The 22,435-nt window shown below is 37.8% G+C and overlaps 1 protein-coding gene and 1 pseudogene across 2 annotated transcripts; both read left to right on the top strand.

Annotated features, from left to right (window-relative positions):
- Positions 1-6,728: 6,728 nt before the first annotated feature.
- On the top strand, positions 6,729-7,661 carry LOC308645843 (olfactory receptor 7E24-like; the record flags this gene model as incomplete). Its single annotated transcript, XM_081288255.1, has 1 exon — positions 6,729-7,661. The coding sequence occupies exon 1, from the start codon at positions 6,831-6,833 to the stop codon at positions 7,659-7,661; it is 831 nt and encodes a 276-aa protein (XP_081144381.1). The 5' UTR covers positions 6,729-6,830.
- A 10,598-nt stretch (positions 7,662-18,259) lies between these two features.
- On the top strand, positions 18,260-19,090 carry LOC308645942 (olfactory receptor 7E24-like; annotated as a pseudogene). Its single transcript has one exon. The product of its transcript is annotated as an olfactory receptor 7E24-like (transcript).
- The last annotated feature ends 3,345 nt before the right edge of the window (positions 19,091-22,435 follow it).

Raw genomic sequence — 22,435 nt, 5'->3', positions numbered from 1 at the left:
TAGAGCTGTTTATAGTAAACTGTGCAAAGGAGAAGGTAATTCATATTGAGTTTTATTGTTCTGGACTTCATCAGGATTTGGGCCATTAGAAGGTGTCCATTACTCTTCAGCTTTTTATCCCCCAAAGGTGCCAGGGCACAGGAGCCACTCCCATGGTTGCTATGGACCCCTCATCAGCCAGTTCACAGTTTTCCTTTGTCAGTCCAGGGGCCTGAGGCTGGATGCTCAGAGGGCACTGTGCTGCCCCTGATGGCTCTTTCTACTGGGTGCAGGATATAGGATGCAGGAATCAAGGCTGTTGCTCTGAATGCAGTGGGACACCATGCACTGTTCCCCTCCTCAGGGCCCTCTTGAAATTGGCATAGAACCTGGTGGCTGTCTGTAAGCTCAGGACCTGTGGTTGTGGGCTCTCCATGGCAGTCTGTGGTGTAGAAGTGTTCCTGCCCTGACCAATGCAGATCACCCGGGCTGTGGCCAGTGCCTGCAAATCTTGGGTGTAGTGCCCTTCTGCTGCCTGGGACTGAGTCAGCTGTCCTGTCAAGGACAACTACCAGGGGTTGTGCATCTCATGCATCCACTCCCATCTCGTACCAAGCTGCTGCAGAGGTCTTGTGAAGCTCTGGGTTAGGTTAGCAGTTCCTGGAGTGACCAGATCTCAGATCCCCACTCTGCTTCCACAGTGAGGGGGAGGAATTTGCAGCAACTTTCATCTAGTAGCCATTCCTCTACAAATTCCTTCCAGGCAGATAATTGAGATGTTCCACTGCAGAGGTTCTCCCTCTGGTTTTATTTGTTGCTATCTGGAGGTGGGGAGAAGCTATGTTGACTTAATTCCTTCTAGGAATACTGACCAGCTGTGAATTCCACAAAAAGACTTCCATGCCCAGCATGGCTTTCAGCTCACATTTGGGTTAAACTGCTGTCCTCCACTGCTTCTGCCATGATTTGATTTGGTCTGCTTTTCTTTCTGCCTCTTATTAAGGAGGTGAGTTTATGTGCTGTTCCTCTTTCTTTGTCTCTCTGTTGCCCCTATCCCTGGTATGGGTTTGGGGTTAAGCAACTCTGTCCTTGTTTTCTTCTCCAGTAACTAAACTTCAAGTGTCTCCAAACCTCAGACTGTCCAGTATTGACTCTTAGAGCATTGACTCTGTCATCCACTTTTCTGGTCAGCTGTTTTTTCTCTGCCTCCTTTCTGGATTGTGGAAAGGTCAGGGTTCATAACCTACCTCTGCTTTATGGTGAGATTTAATAGGTTGATAGAAATAAGCCTATATTAAATGAAAAATTTAAGATTTTTTTCTTATAATTTCATTATGTTTTTCTCATTGTCACGTAAGTGTAGTGTGTACCGACGCCACATTTGTAGATAGTAATGTTGTGTGTTATTTTAGTCAGGTTTTTGCTGCTGTGACTGAAAGACCTGAGAAGTCCAACTGTACAGGAGGAAAGTTATTCAAGGGCTCATGGTTTCAGAGGTCTCAGTTCACAGAAGCCTGGCACCATTCCTTGGGGTTCAAGGTGAGGCTGAACATCATGGTAGAAGAGGGAGGGAAGCAGCTCACATGATGATCAGAAAGCAGAGAGAGAGAGATATCTCTATTTTCCAGATACAATTATACACCCCAAAGCCACACCCCCAATGCCTCACCTCCTCCAGCCACACCCCACCTGCCTTACCACTGAATTAATCGCATCAGGTGATTAATTCAGCGATTGGGTTAAGGCTCTGGTAACCCAATCATTTGTTCTCTAAACCTTCTTGCATTGTCTCATACATGAGCTTTTGAGGGACATATTACATCCAAACCAGAACATAGGTTTTTTGGAATCTAAGTGTATTTATCAAAATTTAAAATCTATCAAGATTAATAACAGGAGTCACATATTAAATGATTTTTAAAAGATAAATCATATTTGACTGAACACTTTTATCCACAAAGAAGGGAAAATGTAAAACCCAAGAATGATGAAATACCCTGGGACAAATGGCACGTGACAAGCTACCAACTTTAACCTAGGGTTCAGATAGGGCAGTCCTAGCTCTTACAGAGAGTTCACAAGCATTCTAAATGCAGTTTTGTACCACTGTTGTGGAATAAAGCGAGGTATATTTGACTCTTCTTATTTTGTCTTAATGAGAATGGCTTTCCTTAAAGGGTATGGACATTTTTTTTTCTGTATTTTCTTCTTTAAAGAATAGAATATATTACAGAGCCATCATGGACTTGTTATCTCTCCTGCTTTTAGTCTACTAATGTTGCTCAGTTGATTTCTCTAAAGGGGGTGTGTATAGGAGATAAATGTCACAGAAACCAGTAATTCAAGAGTTCTAAGAGGACTGGGCCTGTCACAACTGAGAAGTAATGCTGAAGTTGTATGGATTTCAGGTGTGAATACTTGTGAACGTGTGAATTAAAATATAAACAGAGTTGTAAGTGCTTGCTTGTTTATGTCTTTCACCCAATCCTGTTTACATTTCCCAAAAGGTGTCCAAACAATATAGAAAAACAAAATCTTACACATGGGTCAGGATCTTTCCTCTGGGTTCACAGGTGTTCTGGAAATGCAGCCTTTTCTCTTCGGATGATTCCTGTCCCTGTGTGTGGTTACGGTGCTTGGGAACTGCTCATCATTTGTCTGTTTCCTACCTCCACACAGCCATGCACTTTATCTCTCCAACCTGTCCTTGGTTGACTTCTATTTCTCATGCTCCACAGTTCCAAAGATGACTGTAGACATCAGCATTCACAGTGGGTTCAGCTCCATATTGGGCTGCCTGAAACTAATCCTTCTCTTTTTGAATGAAAACACTATTTTTGATGATCCAGGGCTACAAAAAAGAAGAAATAAGACAAATATAAGACAACAGAGTGTAAAATTGTAGCAGAAAGATGAATACTCTTACCCTCATCCTCTTTCTCAGCACTGTCTGTTTCAACCTCCTCATGGTCCTTCTCTTGGACAGCCATGTCCTCTTTACTCTAACCCCTTGCCCTGTACCAGTGAACTGAGGCCCACTTGGCCTACATCAGGTTAAAATTGTGACCTGGGTAGCCCAGGCCTCAGCAATGGCTGTGGTTGCTGTACCTTGGCCAGGTGTTCACCAGATACCACAGAGGGAGGCTGATGATTAATGCTAGCCTTGAAGTCATTAGGGTACCAATCCACAAACTGGATGGTGTGCTTGGTTTTGATATCAACAATGGCAGCATTAACATCTTTGGGGACCATACCATCATGTTAAAACAGGCAGCAATCTATGTATTTACCATGGCAAGGGTCACAGTTCACCATCAGGTTGGCTGGCTCAAAGAAAGCAATGGTGATCTCTGCTACAGTAAGCTCTTCATGGTAGGCTTTCTCAGCAGAGATGACAGGGGCATATGAGGTTAGAGGAAAGTGGGTGTGGGGATAGGTTTGACTGGCATTCTGTCATCTCAACATTCAGGACTCCATAAAATTTGAGGGAAGCAGTGATGGAAGACACAATCTGGCTAATAAGGCAGTTTCTGGATTTGGATGATAGCAATGATTGCATAATTATATGAACACAATTAATTAAAACTATGAATTCGTATTAAATATCCACCATGGTGGGTGGGTACTCAATATGGTTAAAATGGTGATTTTTTTTGTTATTTATACTTTACCTCAATAAAAATAGATAAAAAAAGCAGGCATACCTTTACAAAATGTAGAGATGAAAGAAGTGAATAGTACATTAACTTCCTCCAAGGTAGAGGGAAAGTCCAAGCCCTTTTGTAGACAGTCATTTCTTCTTGTTATTCTTCCTCCATTAATGTTAGAAAGTCCTCAGAGACTGGGACAACATGGATTAATTTGGCTAATTATGCTCTCTGTGAATTTAACATCCAAGGTCCTTTAATAATCAATAAAGAGCCAGTGGCTTTAGTGTTTTTCTTTGATGGTCCAACCCAGAGAGCTGCATACTGTGTCTCCTACTGTGGTTGAATGCATCAAGAAGCTTCTAGTTGATACCCTATCCATATGATTGCCATGAACAGGGCCTGAGTCTAATTGAGCCTCAGTCATGGGTAGATCTTGGTATCTGTACTTCTTGGTCATGACCCAGCAGAGAAGCAGCCTAACCCAGTAAGTGCAGAGGGAGCCAGTGGATGTGGGAAGGATTATTGGAAAATTGTTTTTTCACCATGAGGATGAACATCATATTTTGGAGCGCCAGATGGGAGGATACCATATGAAAATTTCAGCTTTGGGGATTGTAAAGTTTACATTTTGGTTTAAGGTGGGACTATCAGAAATCTTATTCAAAATTTGCTCTCTACCCACATTGGTTCTATTTCCCATAGAAATCTCACCTAAAACAGCACAAAATGGTTTCTTCTAAAGTGCTTCCTAAGCCCTGAAATGGGACTATGATAGCGATGATAAGGATGATGAGGAGGATGATAGAAGCCAGAGCATCATGAACTGATACAGAGGGCTTCCCCAGTTACAGGTGCTGAACAATGTGTCTTGTCATTTGTTTCATTTCATGTGTACCATCTTACTTTAGTTATGTAGGCCACTTTATTACTGTTTTATACAAAATGAAAAGTGTCTGGCTTATTTCCACTTAACATGATGTTTTCCAGTTCTATCCATTTACCAGCAAATGCCATAATTTAATTTTTCTTTATGACTAAGTAAAACTCCATTGTGTATATATACTAAATTTTCTTTATCCATTCATCTGTTGATGGGTATCTGAGCTGGTTTCATAATTTGGATATTGTGAACTGAGCTGCTATAAACATTGATGTTATTGTATCACTATGGTGTGCTGATTTTAGTTCTTTAGGATAAATACCAAGGAGTAGGATAGCTGGGTCATACGGTGATTCCATTCTTAGATTTTGGCCAATCTCCACACTACTTCCTTGGGTAGTTGTACGAATTTGCAGTCCAACAACAATGTATGAGTGTACATTTTCCTCTCACAAACAGAAGCTAGAGCAAAATAGGGAAAAAAGGAGGGATCCTGTGAAAGTAGAAGGGAGTTCATTGGAGTAGAGGAAGACGATAGAGGAGGAGGGTGGAGGGACGGGAAAAAGGAAGAACCATGGAATGAAACTGACCAAATTATGGTGTGCACATATATGAGTACACCACAGTGAATTTCATCTTAATGTATATCTATAAATCACCAGTTAAAAACAATAACTAAATAGAAGGAAGACCCATAGAGTAGAGGAAGGGGAATGGGAGATGGGGAGGAAATGAGAAAGTAATGGGGACTAAAATGAAGCAAATTATATTTCATGCATATATAGGTTTATCAAAATAAATCCTACTACTATGTATAACTAATGCATGAATAAAAATATTTAAAAAGCAAATGGAAAATGTGCATTATATTTAAGTAACTTGTACTCATTTATAGATAGAAAATAAAGCCATGCTTACATTGGGCTGTCTGACCATCGACACAGGGCGTCATGCAGGAGAATCCTGGCAGGCTGTCCCATCAACAAGCCAAACAGCTATTTCTCTTACCAGCAGAAATAGAGCCTTGCCCACTGTGTTATTTCTTTTGGGATTCCTGGGGATCACAGGGCAGAGAAGTGGGGGTGCCTGCTGCATGCACTATGGAAGAACAGCCACAGGTCACAGTAGGGGAGACTCATGATCATTCAGCACAGATCTCTGTCTTGTGCCCACTCTGGAACATACTTACAGCTGACTACATGGTCGTCCATGCTTGTAAATAGCCCACTTAATCTCAAAAGGTCACCTTATGTCAGGTCTTGATTTTATTTGTACTCACAGAACTGGGAAGATTTTAAAAACATAACTTGAATTGTACCTGTGGTTAAGACCTCTGCTAAAACCTTTCTGTCAGCTGGGAAATAATGAAACATTTAGTGGACCCAATTCAGAGTCTAAGCCTTTATTTTTTAATCTTTCTACTGTACTTATCATTTCTGAGCTATAAGGGAAGTTGTTGGTATCTGAGACTCAGCATTGTTATCTGAGTTGATTTCTAGTTGAGATAACTCCAATGAGGAAGGATTAAACAGATATAGGGCCTCTGCATGTGATAAATGTGTGATGCATATATAAATTTAGGGAAAAATAAATGTGTTATTACTAATGATAAGTTTATTCTTCATGCTATTCAGCTAAAACATCAGTCGTTGCTGTTTTCCTGTTTCTTTATGGGATATTTTATTTTCAGTCTTACAGATGTATATGCTCTGTATTTGGGAAGAAAAATCTCCCTTTCTCATTTTCAATTATCCAGAGCCTATGCTTTGCTTGGCATGAGGAGACACAGCATCTAAATATTGCAAATCAAAGAAATTAGTCCCATGGTCTTAGAACAAAACAAGATATATTGGACTGCCTCTTAATTTCTTTTTATTAAAATTGTATTTTAATTAAAAATGTTTTTTTTTAATAAAAAGGAAGATTACTACCTTCCCCCATTTTTCCTTAAAGAGTAGGCTGAATTTTACTTGTTCCCTCCACTGCTGCTGGACTTCTGATGGTGTAGAAGGAATCGATGAATAATGCAGGAAACAATAACCAAAGAGTACAGGAAGACCATTTGTTTTTGCTACTGAGAAGTATTGCTGAAGGTGCATAGATATTAAGCATGAATACTTTTCTTGTGAAGACTTGAATTCAAATGTATAAAGAGTGCTGGGTGCCCATTTATATATTTCTTTTTTAATCCTCTTTTCTTATTCAAAAGGTGTCCAATCAATATAGACCCACAAAATCTTACACGTGTTTCTGAATTTCAACTTGTGAACCTCTCAGAGGATCTGGACCTGCAGCCCATACTCTTTGGCCTGTTCCTGTCCATGTACCTGGTTGCAGTGCTTGGCAATCTGCTCATCATCCTGGCCGTCAGCTCTGACTCCCACCTCCACACCCCCATGTACTTCTTCCTCTCCAACCTGTCCTGGGCTGATATTGGTTTAACCTCCACCACAGTCTCAAAAATGATTGTGAACATTCAAACTCACAGCAGAGCCATCTCCTATGTGGGCTGCCTGACACAGATGTCTTTTTTTCTCATTTTTGCATGTATGGATGACATGCTTCTGACTGTGATGGCCTATGACCGGTTTGTGGCCATCTGTCACCCCCTGCATTATCCATTCATTATGAACCCTCGACTCTGTGGCTTCTTAGTTCTGGGGTCTTTTTTGATTAGCCTTTTTGAATCACAGCTGCACAATTTGATTGCATTACAGTCTACCACCTTCAAAGATGTTGAAATTTCTAATTTCTTCTGTGATCCCTCTCAAGTCCTCAGTCTTTCCTGTTGGGACTCCTTCACCAATAACGTAGTCATGTATCTTGTTGGAGCCATATACGGCTTTTTCCCCCTCTTAGGGATCCTTTTCTCATATTATAAAATTGTTTCCTCCATTCTGAAGATCCCATCCTCAGTTGGGAAGTACAAAGCCTTCTCCACCTGTGGGTCTCACCTGGCAGTTGTTTGTTTGTTTTATGGAACGGCAATTGGAGTATACCTTGGTTCAGTTCTGTCTCATTCTTCTAGAAAGGGTGCCGTGGCCTCAGTGATGTACACAGCCGTCACTCCTATGCTGAACCCCTTCATCTACAGCTTGAGAAACAGGGACATTAAAAGTGCCCTAAAGAAGCTCCTTAGTAGGATAGTCTAATCTCATTATCAGTGACATATATTTTATATTTAATTTGGAAAACCAGTGAAGTTTAACACTGGTACCTGTAAATCTTGCCTCTTTGGTTACATTATTTTGTAATTTAATAACTTTAATTTCCCATGTTTCACAGTGGAATTGTTGTTATAAGGGTTGGGAGAAGAGATTAATGGAGAGTTTAGAGTTGAGTATAAAGGTTCAGTTAGGAAATGAGAAAAAATTTTAGCCCTTTATGATGCTGATAGTTTCCTAACAACTTTAATTTTATTAATGATATTGAACTATAAAGTTAATAATGACTAAAACTATACATTTTAATATATTTCAGCACAATAGAAAATGTAAATTAATATTGGGCAGATTTTGAATTTATAAAATGTGATTAACATGAATATAAAAAGAAAAAAAAAAACAACACAAAGAGAAGGATGTAGGCAAAAATTATGATTTGGTCTGAGGCACATTGTAGAAATCACATTACTCCAGACTGCAGTGACATTTGGAAAATTTATTCATCATTAAACTCACCTTTTCCATAGTGATGGGATTTTTTATTTGAATAATACCATGATGACCCAATATTCATTAAGTTCCACACCACCTGTGGTGCTGTGTTGTGGAGATGGGTGCTATTCTCCCAATTTCAATTAAGCAGTATGGGCACAGAGAGGTGGAGAGACTTGCACACATTCTGCACATAATGTCAGGTCAGTGATACAGGGCTAACATGTTCACTTCCCGCCTCTCATCCCCGGTTGCTCTCTTTTCTACTGAAGCCAATAGATATAATGTTCATAACACCAGAGGAAAATTCTTGGTGATTTATGGTGGAATTTTATTAATCAATAGACTGCAGTGATACTGCCATAATAGGTCATCAGAATAAGAGGATGTGATGGAAAATGACTGATTTGTAAAAAGTTTGGACAACAAATGTAAGGTTTTATAGTAAAATTGAATATACAAAATGTTAAAAGTTAAAGAAATATCCTCCTACATATTATATGGAAATTCCCTTGTGTGGTATGAAGAGAGGGACAAGAAGTTTTAAATGATTGTTGTAATAATAAACCGATAAACTAAATGACATCCTTTCCTCAAATTAAATGCTATGCTCAATTATAGCATTTATTGTACAGGTATGTACTTCAAAAACAGAATTAAATACACATGTTGAAAAAAAATACACATGTTGATGTAAACCAGTACATATTGGGGGTAATAGATATGTTGTATAATACCTAGACAGATATTTCTTGGTAAGATTCTATAAAAACTGTTTATGATACATAAATTAATTGACATGGAAACATTGTGAGGAAAATCCACTTACAAAATTCCTTATACTATTTTCCTTTGGAGAAGAGGTGTGTAGGAGAATGAAATCATGCAGAGATACCAAGAACTGAAATTTCATTGGTAATTATCTAAATATCTATAAAATATTAGTTTTGATGCAAATACGAATTAACTTCCACATTTAATATAGGTATTTGGGCTAGGCATGGTGGTGCTTGCCTATATATAGATTACATACATACACACCCCCACACACATAAAATGTACATATAAGCATATTTTACATATATATATATATATATATATATATATATATATATATATATGGTCTTCTTGATATCAGTAATAAGTAATATTAATTGGCTGTTTCTCAATAACATAAATATTTTAAGGTCATTATTTTTAACACAGGTATAAGAATGGACCAAAAGAACTTCACAGGCATTCCAGGGCTCCAGAGGCTGAGACAGGAGGATCAAAAGTTCAGAGCCAACCTCAGCAAGTTAGGGAGGACCTAAGAAGCCTAGCAAGATTCTCTTTAGATAAAATATAAAAAAAGGCTCAATGGTTAAGGCCCCTGAGTTCAATCTATCGTACAAAAAATCTAAAACTAAAAAACAAACAAAAAAATTCACAAGCAGATGTTATGATTAAGTTGTTAGTGTGTGAAGCCAAAATACCTAGATATTTCAAATATTCACAGGTCAATATGTTGTTAAAAAGGATTGAGTCTCACTACTGTGCTCAATTTAAGTGATTTAATAAAAATTTTCTTCTTTCCCTGTATGGAGCAAGAGTAGATGAAGGGGATTGAGGGGAGGGAGGAGAGGAGAGACAGGGGCAGTATGAGGGAACAAAATTGACAAAACTATGCTATTCATTGCAAATATGCCAAAAATAAATCCCACTTTTGTGTATAATTTTAGTGTACTAATTAAAAAACAATGGATAGGAGACCAGTAGAGGAAGAGGATGAAGGTGAGAGAGAAGGGTAGGGAAAGCGGGAGGACCTGGGGAATGAGACTTAAAAAATTATGCTATGTGCATGTACAAAAAATTCCACAATGAGTTTTAGTGTTGTGTTTAATTATAATGCACCAACTAAACCACAAAATTAATAAAATATTTAAAACAGTCATATAACTTATGTAATTGTTTTTCTCCTTTTACACATGAGAAAATTGCCCAGGTGTGTTTATACTATTTCCTCTTATTTTCTCTTTTGCCTTTTTACCCCCAGTTAAATCAGAGTGTGGTCTGGCAAAATAATGGATTAGACTTGCCTTAAGGTCTCTCAAGTAAGCAAGTAGCAGTTTCTATAGTAGGAAGTTTTGACCAGAAAGTCCATTAAGTAGGTATATTAAAGTTAGCACCCAAACTCTGGGGCCTAGCACATTCCCTGTTGTCAAAGTCTCCAACTACAAAATGGAGGGTTTATGAGGAGAAAATTAAATTAACAACAACAAAAAAAAACAACCAAAAAAATAAAGAAAAAAGGAAAAGTATTACCAGGCTACTGTAAAATGGAGAGTCAATGGGAAAATACCAAGAAATGTCTTACACAACAGATATTTTACTAAGATTTAATGGGCTGATAAAAAGAAACCTATATTGGATGGCAGCTGTGAAGAATTCAAATAATAGTAAATGTTGGAGAGGATGTGGAGAAAAAGGAACACTTTTACACTGGGTGGGACTGTAAATTAGAACAACTATGGGAAACAGTATGGACATTGCTCAAAAGACTAGGCATGGAAACACCATAACACTCAGCTGTACCACTCTTTGGTATTTATCCTAAAGAATTAAAGTCATCATGATACTACAGTGATGCATGCATACCCATGTGTACAGCAGCACAATTCATAATACCCAAACTATGCAACCAGACTAGGTGTTCAACAACCTAGGAGTGGATAAAGACAATCTCTCTCTCTCTCTCTCTCTCTCTCTCTCTCTCTCTCTCTCTCTCACACACACACACACACACACACACACACATCCACACACACTACACGTTTTATTCATCCACAAAGAAAAACAAAATCATGTTATTTGCAGGAAAATGGATGGAATTTGAGATCATTAGTTAAGTAAAACAAGCCAAATTCAGAAGGTCAAGGGTCACATGTTTTCTCTCATATGTGAAAACTAAAGAGAAAAAAGGAAAAGAAATGTGGGGTAGGGGTTTCATGAAGATCAAAGGGAGATCAGTAGAGTGGAGGAAAGTGAAAATGCTGAGGAGTGATGTTGGTCAAATTATGTTGTTATATTGTGTGCATATATGAATATGTAATAATAAATCCCACCATTATGTACAACTACAATGCACCAATAAAAATATGGACAAACCATATTAAATAAAAATTTCAAAACTGTTACTTCAAACTTCATTATGTTTTAATTATTGAGAGGTATAGTGTTTGCTAATACTACATTTGTGGTCATTGATGTATGATTATGTAGATTTAACTAAACTATATTAAAATTTTTAGTTTACCATGGAAAATGAGTCATATATTAAAAGATTTTTAAAACATAAATATTATTTGACTGAGTGCTTCATGTAGAAAGAAGGGAAATGAGAAGACCCAGAAATGTTGAAAAACTGCTGGAATAACTGGCCCACAATGTTTTCTAGTCATTAACTATTGATCATAAATTAAGGTCTGGATAAGGTAGTTCTAGTTCTTATAGAGTGTTCATAAGCATTCTTTGTTTTTTCTTCTTCTTTGTACTGGAGATTAAACCCAGGGGTGCTTAACTACTGAGCCACATCCCAAGCCATTTTTCTAATATTTTATCTAGAGATAGGGTCTTGCTGAGTTGCTCAGTGCCTTCTAAGTTGCTGAGGCTGGCTTTGAACTCATGATTCTCATGCCTCAGCTAACTGAGCCACTAGGATTAAGTTCACAAGCATTCTAAATACAGATGGTTAGTGCCATTTTTGTAGAATAAAGTTAGCAATAATATTGAATTGTTTCTTAATTTTCCTTAATAAGTGACTTTTCTTTCTTTTTCGTTTTTGGTGGTACTGAGGACAAAAATAAAGGGCCTTGTGCATGAGAGGCTAACATTTTACCATTGAGCTACATCTCAGTTCTAAAAGTGATTTTTATTAAAAGAGGAAGTATATTTATTATTCTATTTTTCTTCAAAGAGTTGTATTTATTTTAGTTACCATAAATTTATCTCTAATGGTCTTGGCTTTTTATGATAACATGCTCAACTTAATGTCACTAAAGTAGGTGTCCATAGACAATACACAGAATACATAACGTAAGTGTTGTAAAAATAGTTTTGTCACAACTGAGAAGTATTGCAGAAGGTGTGTGTACCTCAAGAGTGAATATCTTACTTTGAATACCTGAATTCAAAATATATACTGAGTGGTGGGTGTTTCTTTATTGTTCTTTTATTTATTTATTTATTCATTATAAATCTTAATACACTATTATACCATAATTTATCATATCTTTGATTATATATAAGGTATGTTGACACAAAATTCACATCTCCATACATATATTTTGTATAATGATGAGGATCTCCTTTCACTGTCCAAACAATTCCCCTTCTCCCTCCCTTTCCCTCCCACCCCTATTCTCTATGTAGAGGTAATCATCCTCCCTTGCTTATTTCTTCTTTTATCCAACACTCTTTATTTTCCCAGAATGTTTCCAAACAATATATTAGAAAACCTTATATATGTCATGAAATGCTTATTCCTGGGTACCTCCTGTGGTCCAGTTTAATCATTCCTCTTTGGACTGTTCCTGTCCATGTACCTGGTCACTGTTCTTGGAAACATGCTCATCATTCTGGCTGTCAGCTCCGACCTCCACTTCCACACCCTCATATACTTCTTCTCTCCAACCTGTTATTGGCTGACTGTATTTCACCCCTGATGAGGTGAAATCACCCAAGAATGATTGTGAACATCCAAAATCACAATAGAATCATTTCCCATGTGGACTGCATTACAGAGATGGCTCTTTTTTTTTTCTTGTTTTTTGAAGTAGAGATGGTATGTTGCTGTCATTGCCTAGGACATGTTGTGGCCATGGATTTCTCCCTACATTACCCAATAATCAAGAACCCTTGACTCTGGGTTTCTTAGTTTGGTGTCTTTTGGTTAGCCCTGGGACACTAAGGTGCATGATTTGATTGTATCATAATATTTTTACTCTATGGATGTAGAAATTTCCAATTCTTCAATGATCCTTCTCAACTCTTTAATGTCACCTGTCATGATACCTTCTCTAATATCATTGTCAAGTATAGTGGCATATTTGTGTTTTTCCCATCAGGGATTCTTTTATCTTTCTAAAATATTGTCTCCTCCATTCTGAGAATCCCATCACCATGTGGGATGTACAAATGCTTCTGTAACTCTGGTTCTCTTCTGTCAGTTGTTGGCTTATAATGCAGTATCATCATTGCAATGTGCCTTGGTTCAGTTATGTCAATATCCCCAAAAGTGTTTGGTGACCTTTGTCATTTACACCTTGTTCATCCTTACCCTGAATCCCTTCAACTACAACCTGAGGAATAGAGACCTAAAAAATGTCCTAAGGAGACTCCACAGCAGAACTGTCAAGACCTTGGCAATCAGTTTAAATGTAGGGTGGAAAAGGCAATAGAACTACAAAAATAAACCTGGAAATCTAGCCTGCCTCTTGCTCACCTTATTGTTGTGGTATAATGGCTTCAACTTGTCATTCTTTTTGATGGGAGAATATTGGGTGCCAATTTTGTGGCTGGGAGGACTGGCAAGTTTTTTATGTTGTGTAAAAATTTTCAATTTGGCTATGGATGCTGGTGATGGATGCACCACAGTGTGAGTGTGATTAATGCTGCTGATCTCTGCTCTTGGCAATGGGGAAAATTGCCATTTTTAGAGGGAATGAAACTTCACCATCATAAAAATGGAACAAGGCAAAGGAAAAAACTAATGAAAGAAATTATAATACCCAGGAGCTTCCTCTTGTGTAGAGGAAGAGCCCAAGAGCTTTTGTGGACACTGATTTTTCTCTTCCTTAGCTGGCATTGATATGAGGAGACTTTTAGAGTTTGTGGTAACCTGGACCAATTTGGCTAATTAGGAGCTCTGTGCATTGGGCTTCCAAAGTCATTTAACAGTCAACAATCAGTCTGTGCCTGCAGCCCTTCAGTTTGATGGCTCCAGGTCCAGTGGGCTCCATCCCTGTTCCTTCTCTTTCTATGGTTGGTCTGCTTCAAGAAGTTCCTATCTGAGACTGCATGGATAGAAATCCTGGGGACAGAGCCTGAGGCTTCATTGAGTACCAGGTATCAGATGAGCTCTGGATCTTCACTCCTTGGCCATGACCCATCAGAGTCCCAGTGCAAATCAGTAAGTGCTGAGAGAGGTGAATGAAATGCATGAAGCATTGTTTCCTCATCACCAGGACAGACATGCATTTTGGGAGAGCCAGATGGGAGAAAAAGAATGGGTCAAATTTCGGTTACCAGGATTGTGAAGTGTATGATTTTGGTTGTTGTGGGGTCCTAGAAATCTCATTCAGAGTCTTGCTTTCCTCCCACCCTGGTTCTACCTCCCATGGACAGCTCTCAGGCCATTAACAGAAAGTAGGTCCCACTGAACTCTTTCCTAAGCTCTCCAAGACATTTATGAAGGTGATGATGAGGTTGAGGATAGTGTCCATCACATCATGAGCCAATATTAATTGACCTTTACAATTTTTCAGCTTTATTAAATTTACTATTGAAATTCACCTTTTTTTAAAATAATAATTAAGCACTGTTGTGTGCCAGTCATGTATAAAATGTGGGCATTTTATACTTGCTGAGTCTTTTTAAATGATAAAATCTTCATAACTAATTAACCCTTCTGGCAGAATGGAAAAAAAAATTAATATCCAGGATTCAAATACATGTCTACCTGACTCAAGTATTAGCCTTTTAAATATTTTATTGGCATAAATTAATGACACAGAGTAGTGGGTTTCATTGTGGCATATTCATACATGCATATAGCATAATTTGATCAACTTCATTCCCCCCCTACCTCCACTGAAGACCCCTCCTCCTTTCTTATGACCCTTTCCCCTCTAAAGATGAACTATTATTGGGAGATTTCTGAGTGCCAGGCTTTGATACTGCATTCTATAGAGATTGTATTCATTTCTTTCCATAGTTTTCTCAATGTTAAAACTGCCAAATATTTTAATTTTAGAGAAAATAAAATTTAAAAAATCATATTTTTTATGTAATTTGTGGTAGGATTTTAGGTTGAAAACTCTAAACTCTCGTTTAAATTGAGTTTTCTTATTAGTGAGAGGCATGTGTATTTAAAACTGATTGTTATATAATAATAAACTTACAGGTAAATTATGTCCTTTCATTAGGTAATGTTTAATCAGATAAAGCCTTTGAAGTAGAAGAAAGTACATCACAGACTTAAAAATCACATATTCTTATAAACTAATACATTTCAGACACAGTAAGCATTGTATTGTAGTCTACTTAGCTGCACTTTAAGTATTTTAGGCCAGATTTTAAGGAAAACAGCTTCCAGATATGTTAATACTAATATGAAATCATCGACAAGAAATAATACCCTTCCTATTCATGACAGTACCTGTGTTTGGAACACAGCTGAGCAGGAGAATGGAATTATGTTGTGATACCCAAAGAACTCAAATTTCATCAATAATTATTCAGGTCACTTTCAAATGGTGACAAGTATTATTAAATGCTGTTATTTCAATATGGATAGAGGGTATTATTGACAATAATAAGAGAATATCATTATTCTAATTTTTTTTTGTGGGAGGACTGGGGATTAAACTCAGGGACACTCAACCACTGAGCCACATCCCTATCCTATTTTATATTTTATTTAGAGACAGGGTCTCACTGAGTTGCTTAGAACCTCACTTCTGCTGAGGCTCTCTCAGCCTCTTGAGATGCTGGAATGACAGGGGTGAGCCCGGCATTATTATCCTAGTTTTAATTGCCAAGAAATATTTTAAGGCACTGAATCTCCAAGCTGGTATAAGAATGTACCACCAAGAACTTCAAATACAGATATGCTGCTACAATTGCTTTTGATCTGAGATCAGGGTACTTGGATAGTAAATGATTTTATATTAATAAGTGAGACAGAACTACTTGTTGTACAATTTAAAGAATTTTTTTGTAACAGTCATATAAAGTAGATAAGTTTCAGTTCCATTTTATAGGATGAGGCAATTTCCCAGTGATGTTTACATTATTTCCTGTTCTATTCTTTTTTTACATTGCTTTCAAGTTCAATCACAAAGCTGTAATAATGAACCTGAGTTTCCTTAATGTGACTGAAGTAAGAGAATATGCAATACATGTTTCAGAAAAGATTGACCAGAAAATATATGAAGTATAAATAAGAAGGTTGGGACAAAAACTGAGCTTTGGGGTTTTCATGGGTGCTAAAATAGTTAACTGTAAATTTTATGGGTTAATATTAGAAAAGTAGTAGCAGAATTAGCATGCCACAATGGAATATAGAACAAAGAAAAAGAAAAGAAACAAGTGCCTTCCTTATACCAGATATTTTATTGGTAGTGTGCAGATTATTATTGTATGTATATATGAAAATAAACCAGCATAAAATTAAACTATTCAAATAAATTTTCTATAATTTATTATTTTTATGACTTTGAGAGGTACTGAGTGCATTAATTCCACATATTTTGTCAGAGATAATATTGATTATGTGCATTTAATGATAGTTATCAATATATAAAATCCAACAAAGCCAAGGGTACTTGATTTATTTTACATGATTTTTTTCACTCCTGGCCATGATTTATTGTTATGGAAACAACATATGCTAATGTTGTTGAAAAAATTGAAAAAAGAAATGAGAGGAATAAAGTGGAAAGTGACAACTGAAATATACCTCTAAATGTAAATAATGAATCATATTAAAAGCATTGAGAAGAAGAGTTAAATAAGGTAACACTTTTGTGCAATACTGGACTTTAAAACAATAGCAAAAAGATGAGTAATAATAAATAAATAGCTTTTTGATTTCTAAAATTTTTATTAGTATATTATAGTTATATATAATATTGGGGTTAATTTTGACATAATTATACAAGCATGAAATACAATGTGCTCCAATTCAGTCTCCAGTACTTTTCCTTTTTTTCCTCTCCTCCCTCCTCCTATTCCCTTCACAATGGTCTTTTTCTATTTATTATCGTTTTAAAAGTTAGTGTGTTACAAAATGTAGACAGTGGTGAAATTCACTGTGGTATATTCATAAATGTACTAGGATAGTTTGGTCAATTTAACTCCAACATTCCTCCCATTTCCCATGCCTCCTCTCTCCCCCTCAAACACTTAACTCCATTGATATTTCTTGTATTTTCATCGGATTCCAGCCCTGCCTCTTTTTTTTTTTTATTTTGTTGTAGCTTCTACATATGAGAGAAAACATTTGACTCCTGACTTTCTGAGTCTAATTTATTTCATTTGGCATGATGTTCTCTGGTTCCACCCATTGACCAGCAAATGCCACAATTTCATTCTTCTTAATGGATGAGTGAAACTCTACAGTGTATATATGCCACATTTTCTTTTCCATTTACCTGTTGTATTTTACATAATTTTAAAGGAAAAACTTAAATACACAAAGGAAGAAAATCAGAAAACCAAAGACAGATGAAAACTCTAGATAATGACAGGCTTGTAAAAATGTCTTCTGTTAATTACCTTAATTCAGTGAGTCCTCACACACTGTTTCAAATATTATAGTTCAAAAGAATTTGTCTCAAGGTCCACGAGAAAATAAGGCATGTTGGATTGCTTCTTAACTTTCTGGTATTAAAGTGATGCTTTCATAATGAGAAAGGCTATTACTTATTCTGTATTTTTTCCAGAAAGAGTAGACTGCATTTTATTGTGCTCATGTACTGTTCTGTCTACTGCTCCTATACATCTAATATTCTGCTTAAAGTTCTCATCAAAGTCTGTAAGTGCATATAGAAAGAAGGGGTGAATAACACATAAAGCATCGATGAGAGTGTTTCAGGGAGTTGGATTTTTCACTAATGAGAGTTATTGTTGAAGTTGTGTGGACTTCAAGTGAGAATATTTCACTTGCAAATACATGAATTCAAATGTATTAGGTACTTAACCTCTTTTCTTTTTTTGAAAGGTGTCCAAACAACACAGAAACACAACATAGAACACATATCTCTGAATTCCAACACATTAGCCTCTCAGAGGATCCAGACCAGCAGCCCCTCCTCTTTGGACTGTTCCTGTCCATGTACCTGGTCACAGTTCTTGGGAACCTGCTTATCATCCTGGCTGTCAGCTCTGACCCCCACCTCCACACCCCCATGTACTTCTTCCTCTCTAAGCTGTCCTTGGCTGACATCGGCTTCATCTCCACCACAATCCAGAAGGTGCTCGTGAACACTCAGACTCACAGAAGAGCCATCTCCTATGTGGGCTGCCTGACACAGATGTCTCTTTTTCTCATTTTTGGGTCTATGGATGCTCTGCTTCTAACTGTGATGGCCTATGACTGATGTGTGGCCATCTGTCACCCTCTGCATTAATTAGTCATCATGAACCCTCAACTCTGTGGCTTCTTAGTTCTTGTTTCATTTTTCGTTAGTCTTTTTGACTCCCAACTGCACAATTTGATCATATTACAATTTACTAACTTCAAAGGTGTAGAAATTTCTAATTTCTTCTGTGACCCTTCTCAACTTCTTAACCTTGCCTTTCCTGACACCTTCTCTAATAACACCCTCAAGTATTTTCTTGGTGCCATATATGGCATTTTCCCCATCTCAGGCATCCTTTTCTCATACTATAAAATAATTTGCTCCATTCTGAGGACCCCTTCCTCAGCGGGGAGGTACAAAGCCTTCTCCACCTGTGGCTCTCACCTGGCAGTTGTTTGCTTGTTTTATGGGACAGGCTTTGGAGTGTACCTTGGATCAGCTGTGTCACATTCTCCCAGAAAAGTTGTGGTGGCTTCAGTGATGTACACTGAGGTCACTCCCATGTTGAATCCTTTCATCTACAGCCTGAGGAACAGGGACATTAAAAGTGCTCTGAGGAGGCTGCACAGCAGGACTGTCTAAACCCAGTACGTTTGGTGTCCAGCAGCAGGGTATTTTGGAAAATGTAGTGAAGTCAGACATCTAGTCCTTTCAATCTCATCTCCTTCAAAACATTAATGACTTTAATTTCTCATCACATTTCATATAAGAATGGTTGTAACCAGGATTGGTAAAGGAGGTCTGGGAAGTTTTCAAAATGGGAACAAAATATCACTTTGAGATGGTGAAAAATTTCTGGAGATGGATGATGATGATAGTTTGACAACAATGTCAATGTAATTAAGGCTGTTGTGCTGTGTACTTGAAAATGGTAAAAACTGTAATGGTTTTGAGATTTAAATTTACCACAGTTTATTTTTCTTGCCTAATTTCTCTAACAAATGTTTCAAGGATGGTATTGAATAGAAGTGATGGAAGTGTACATTTTTGCCTTGTTCCTGAATTTGGGAAGGAAGAATAAAGAAACATAAATCATGTGGAAGAAGTCTAATTGTCTATTTGCTGAAGATATAATCCTATTCTTAGAAGATCCTAAAAACTGCACCAATGGTTTCTTTTTTTTTCTTTTTTTCTTTTGGTTTGCTTTAGTATATTGAATATCTTTCTAAAATAAACTGTGAGAAAGCCCTTCTAATTCAATGGGAGAGATGCTGAAAGATTCAAGATTAACACCCATTATTAGCAATGTAAAACAGAGGGAAAGATCCGTGAATTATGCCTGTAGAATTCTGCCCCCATGGGAGAAGGGTCAAGCCGAAAGCCATCAATGGGAAAGATGAGGAAAGATGGGCTCTCAGAGCAGGGGTTTCTGGCTAAAAGCTGTTCCTTGCTCATTGGGTCATTTTTTTTTCTCCCAGCCCCCTCAGTTCAGTTTCTTTAGGCTAAGATGGTGGAGATGGTGTTTGCTGTAGTAGAGAAGAAAGTGGTGGGCTGAACCCAGGAGTAGTGCTAAATAGCTTCCCGAGTCACGCTTGGCTCAGGCTTCTCCAGGGAAGATGGACAGAGGAGCTAGAAGTCCAGGTGGCAGGACATGACTGGATAGCAAAGAGAGAGTCTGCAATGCCCATACAAGGGACAGCAGTCCAAACCCTATGTTGCATAAGCAGATGGAGTCTGACAAAGACTTGCCCTAAACTGTCTCCCCTGTGGGACTGACCTAGCCCTCTAAGCCCTTGGTGGGCAGCCTGGGAGAGCAGGGGTCAGGGTAGCCCAGTGTTGGATAGGACATTATGGGAGACAGACTCCCATGTGTTTTCTGGCTCATCTCCATCTCTCAAAGTTTTTGGACATGCACACAGCTGGAGGAGATCTCCATGGAGGAGAAGTTTGGAAATCTCCCTCTAGTGAGACTGGGCAGGGGTGGCAGGGTTGGGGTGGGGACTGCCTTGAGAAAGGAGCTGAGGAAAGGATTTTGAGCTTATAAACATATTGAGAAATTTTGTAGTATACAATATCAGCACACAAAAACCAGTTTCTTTCTTACATGTCAATAATGAATATGTTGAGAAAGAAATCAGGAAAACAGTTCCATTCACACTAGCCTCAAAAGATCTTCAGAATTAATTTAACCAAAGAGATGAAAGACCTCCTCAAAGAAAAGTATGGAAGGCTGGAAAAAGTAAGAGAGAAGACACCAGAAAATGGAAAGCCCTCCCATGTTCAGAGTTAGGAAAAATTAATATTGCTAAAATGGCCAGGTTACCAAGCAATCTACAGGAGTCAATGCAATACTCATCAAAATATAGTTCTGAGAAGAACTGGAAATAACAGTTCTAAAATCTGTGTGGAAGAACAAGAGACCCAGAATAGCCAATGCAACTCAGATGCAGAATAACCAAAGCAGAGTAGAGCTGGAGGCATCACACTACTCAATATTGAAATACTGAAATCCTTTGGGATTTAGATAACACGGATCAATTTGTCTAATTATGGGCTTTTTTCATTGAACCTCCAAGGTCGTATGAATGTCAATTATCAGCCTGTAGCCCTTCAGCTTGATCTATTTGATCCACTGGCCTCCATAATCCTGTTACTTCCTTCCATGGTTCTGCATCAGGAAGCTCCTATTTGAAACTGAATTGATAGCAATCTTAGGGACTGAGCATGCACTCAATGTGCACCAAGCAGGAGAGGGGCATTAGGTCTGTGTTCTTTAGTTATAACCCAGCAGAGATGCACCATACACCAGTGAATCCTGAAGTAGACATTGGATGGAGGAAGGTCCATTAGAAATGTTGTTTCCTCCTCCTCAGGTCAAACATCACACTTTGACTAGCTAAACTGGAGGACACCAACATGCTAAATTTCATAATCCATTCTCCAAATGCCACAGAAAAATGCCACAATTAAAATCACATGACTGAAGACATGTGTTTCAAAACAAGATCCTCATAATGCCATCCAAAACCAAACAACAGAGGTCATTTCTTGTGCTTTAACTATTTAATGTGTGGTTTGTGGATGATTTGCTTAAGAGAACCGAAAAGCAGGAAAGAAGCAGGGAGGCCCAAGTTGGGGTTGAGGGAAAGAAAAAAGGGCTTCTAGAAAAAACAATGATTTCAGATTGGAGAATATTGCTCCATAAAATAGAAAGGATTTATGAAAAAATAGAAAAAAAATGAGATTAGAGAGAATATAGGAGTATAAAAGACAGGGTGCTGTCCATGCTTTGGATGTTTTGGACACAGGCATCGGGCATTTTCTTCCTCTTAATTAAAAAATGTAGGTGTGTGTAAGGAGGTGAACGATACATCAAATATTAATGAAATAATCCCAAGATCATTGGGTTGCTTACAACTGTGAAATATTAGTGAGAGTGTATGGACCTCAGCCTGGATACTTTAATTATAAATATTTTTATTAAAAATATACACAGAGATTTGGGGTTGTAGCTCAGTAGCAGAGCACTTGCCTAGCATGTGTGAGGCCCTGGGCTCCATCCTTGGCACCACATAAAAATAAACAAAATAAAGACAAGCTGTCCATCAGCCAATACAAAAAATAAATAAAAATTAAAAAAAATACAAAATACAGTGTTTGGGCCTGCATGCTTCCTTCTTCTTGTCCTCTTTTCTATTTAGAAGGTATATAAGCAATATAGAAGCATAGAATCTAACATGTGTCTCAAAGTTACATCTCCTGGGACTCTCAAAGGATCCAGTACTACAGCCCACCCTCTTTGGGCTGTTCCTGTCCATATTCCTGGTTGGGTTGTTTGGGAACATGCTCATCCTCCTGGCCATCAAATCTGATTCCCCCTGCCCTCCTTCATATATTTATTCCTCTCCAAAGTGTCATTAGCACGCATTTTTAAATCTCCACCATCCAAAATAAGACTCATCGCCTATGTGCACTTCTCGACACAGA

Source organism: Spermophilus citellus (genome assembly GCF_964194105.1).
Source record: "Spermophilus citellus genome assembly, chromosome: 3".
NCBI lineage: Eukaryota > Metazoa > Chordata > Mammalia > Rodentia > Sciuridae > Spermophilus > Spermophilus citellus.
This window is presented reverse-complemented; position numbering and strand designations above follow the sequence as displayed.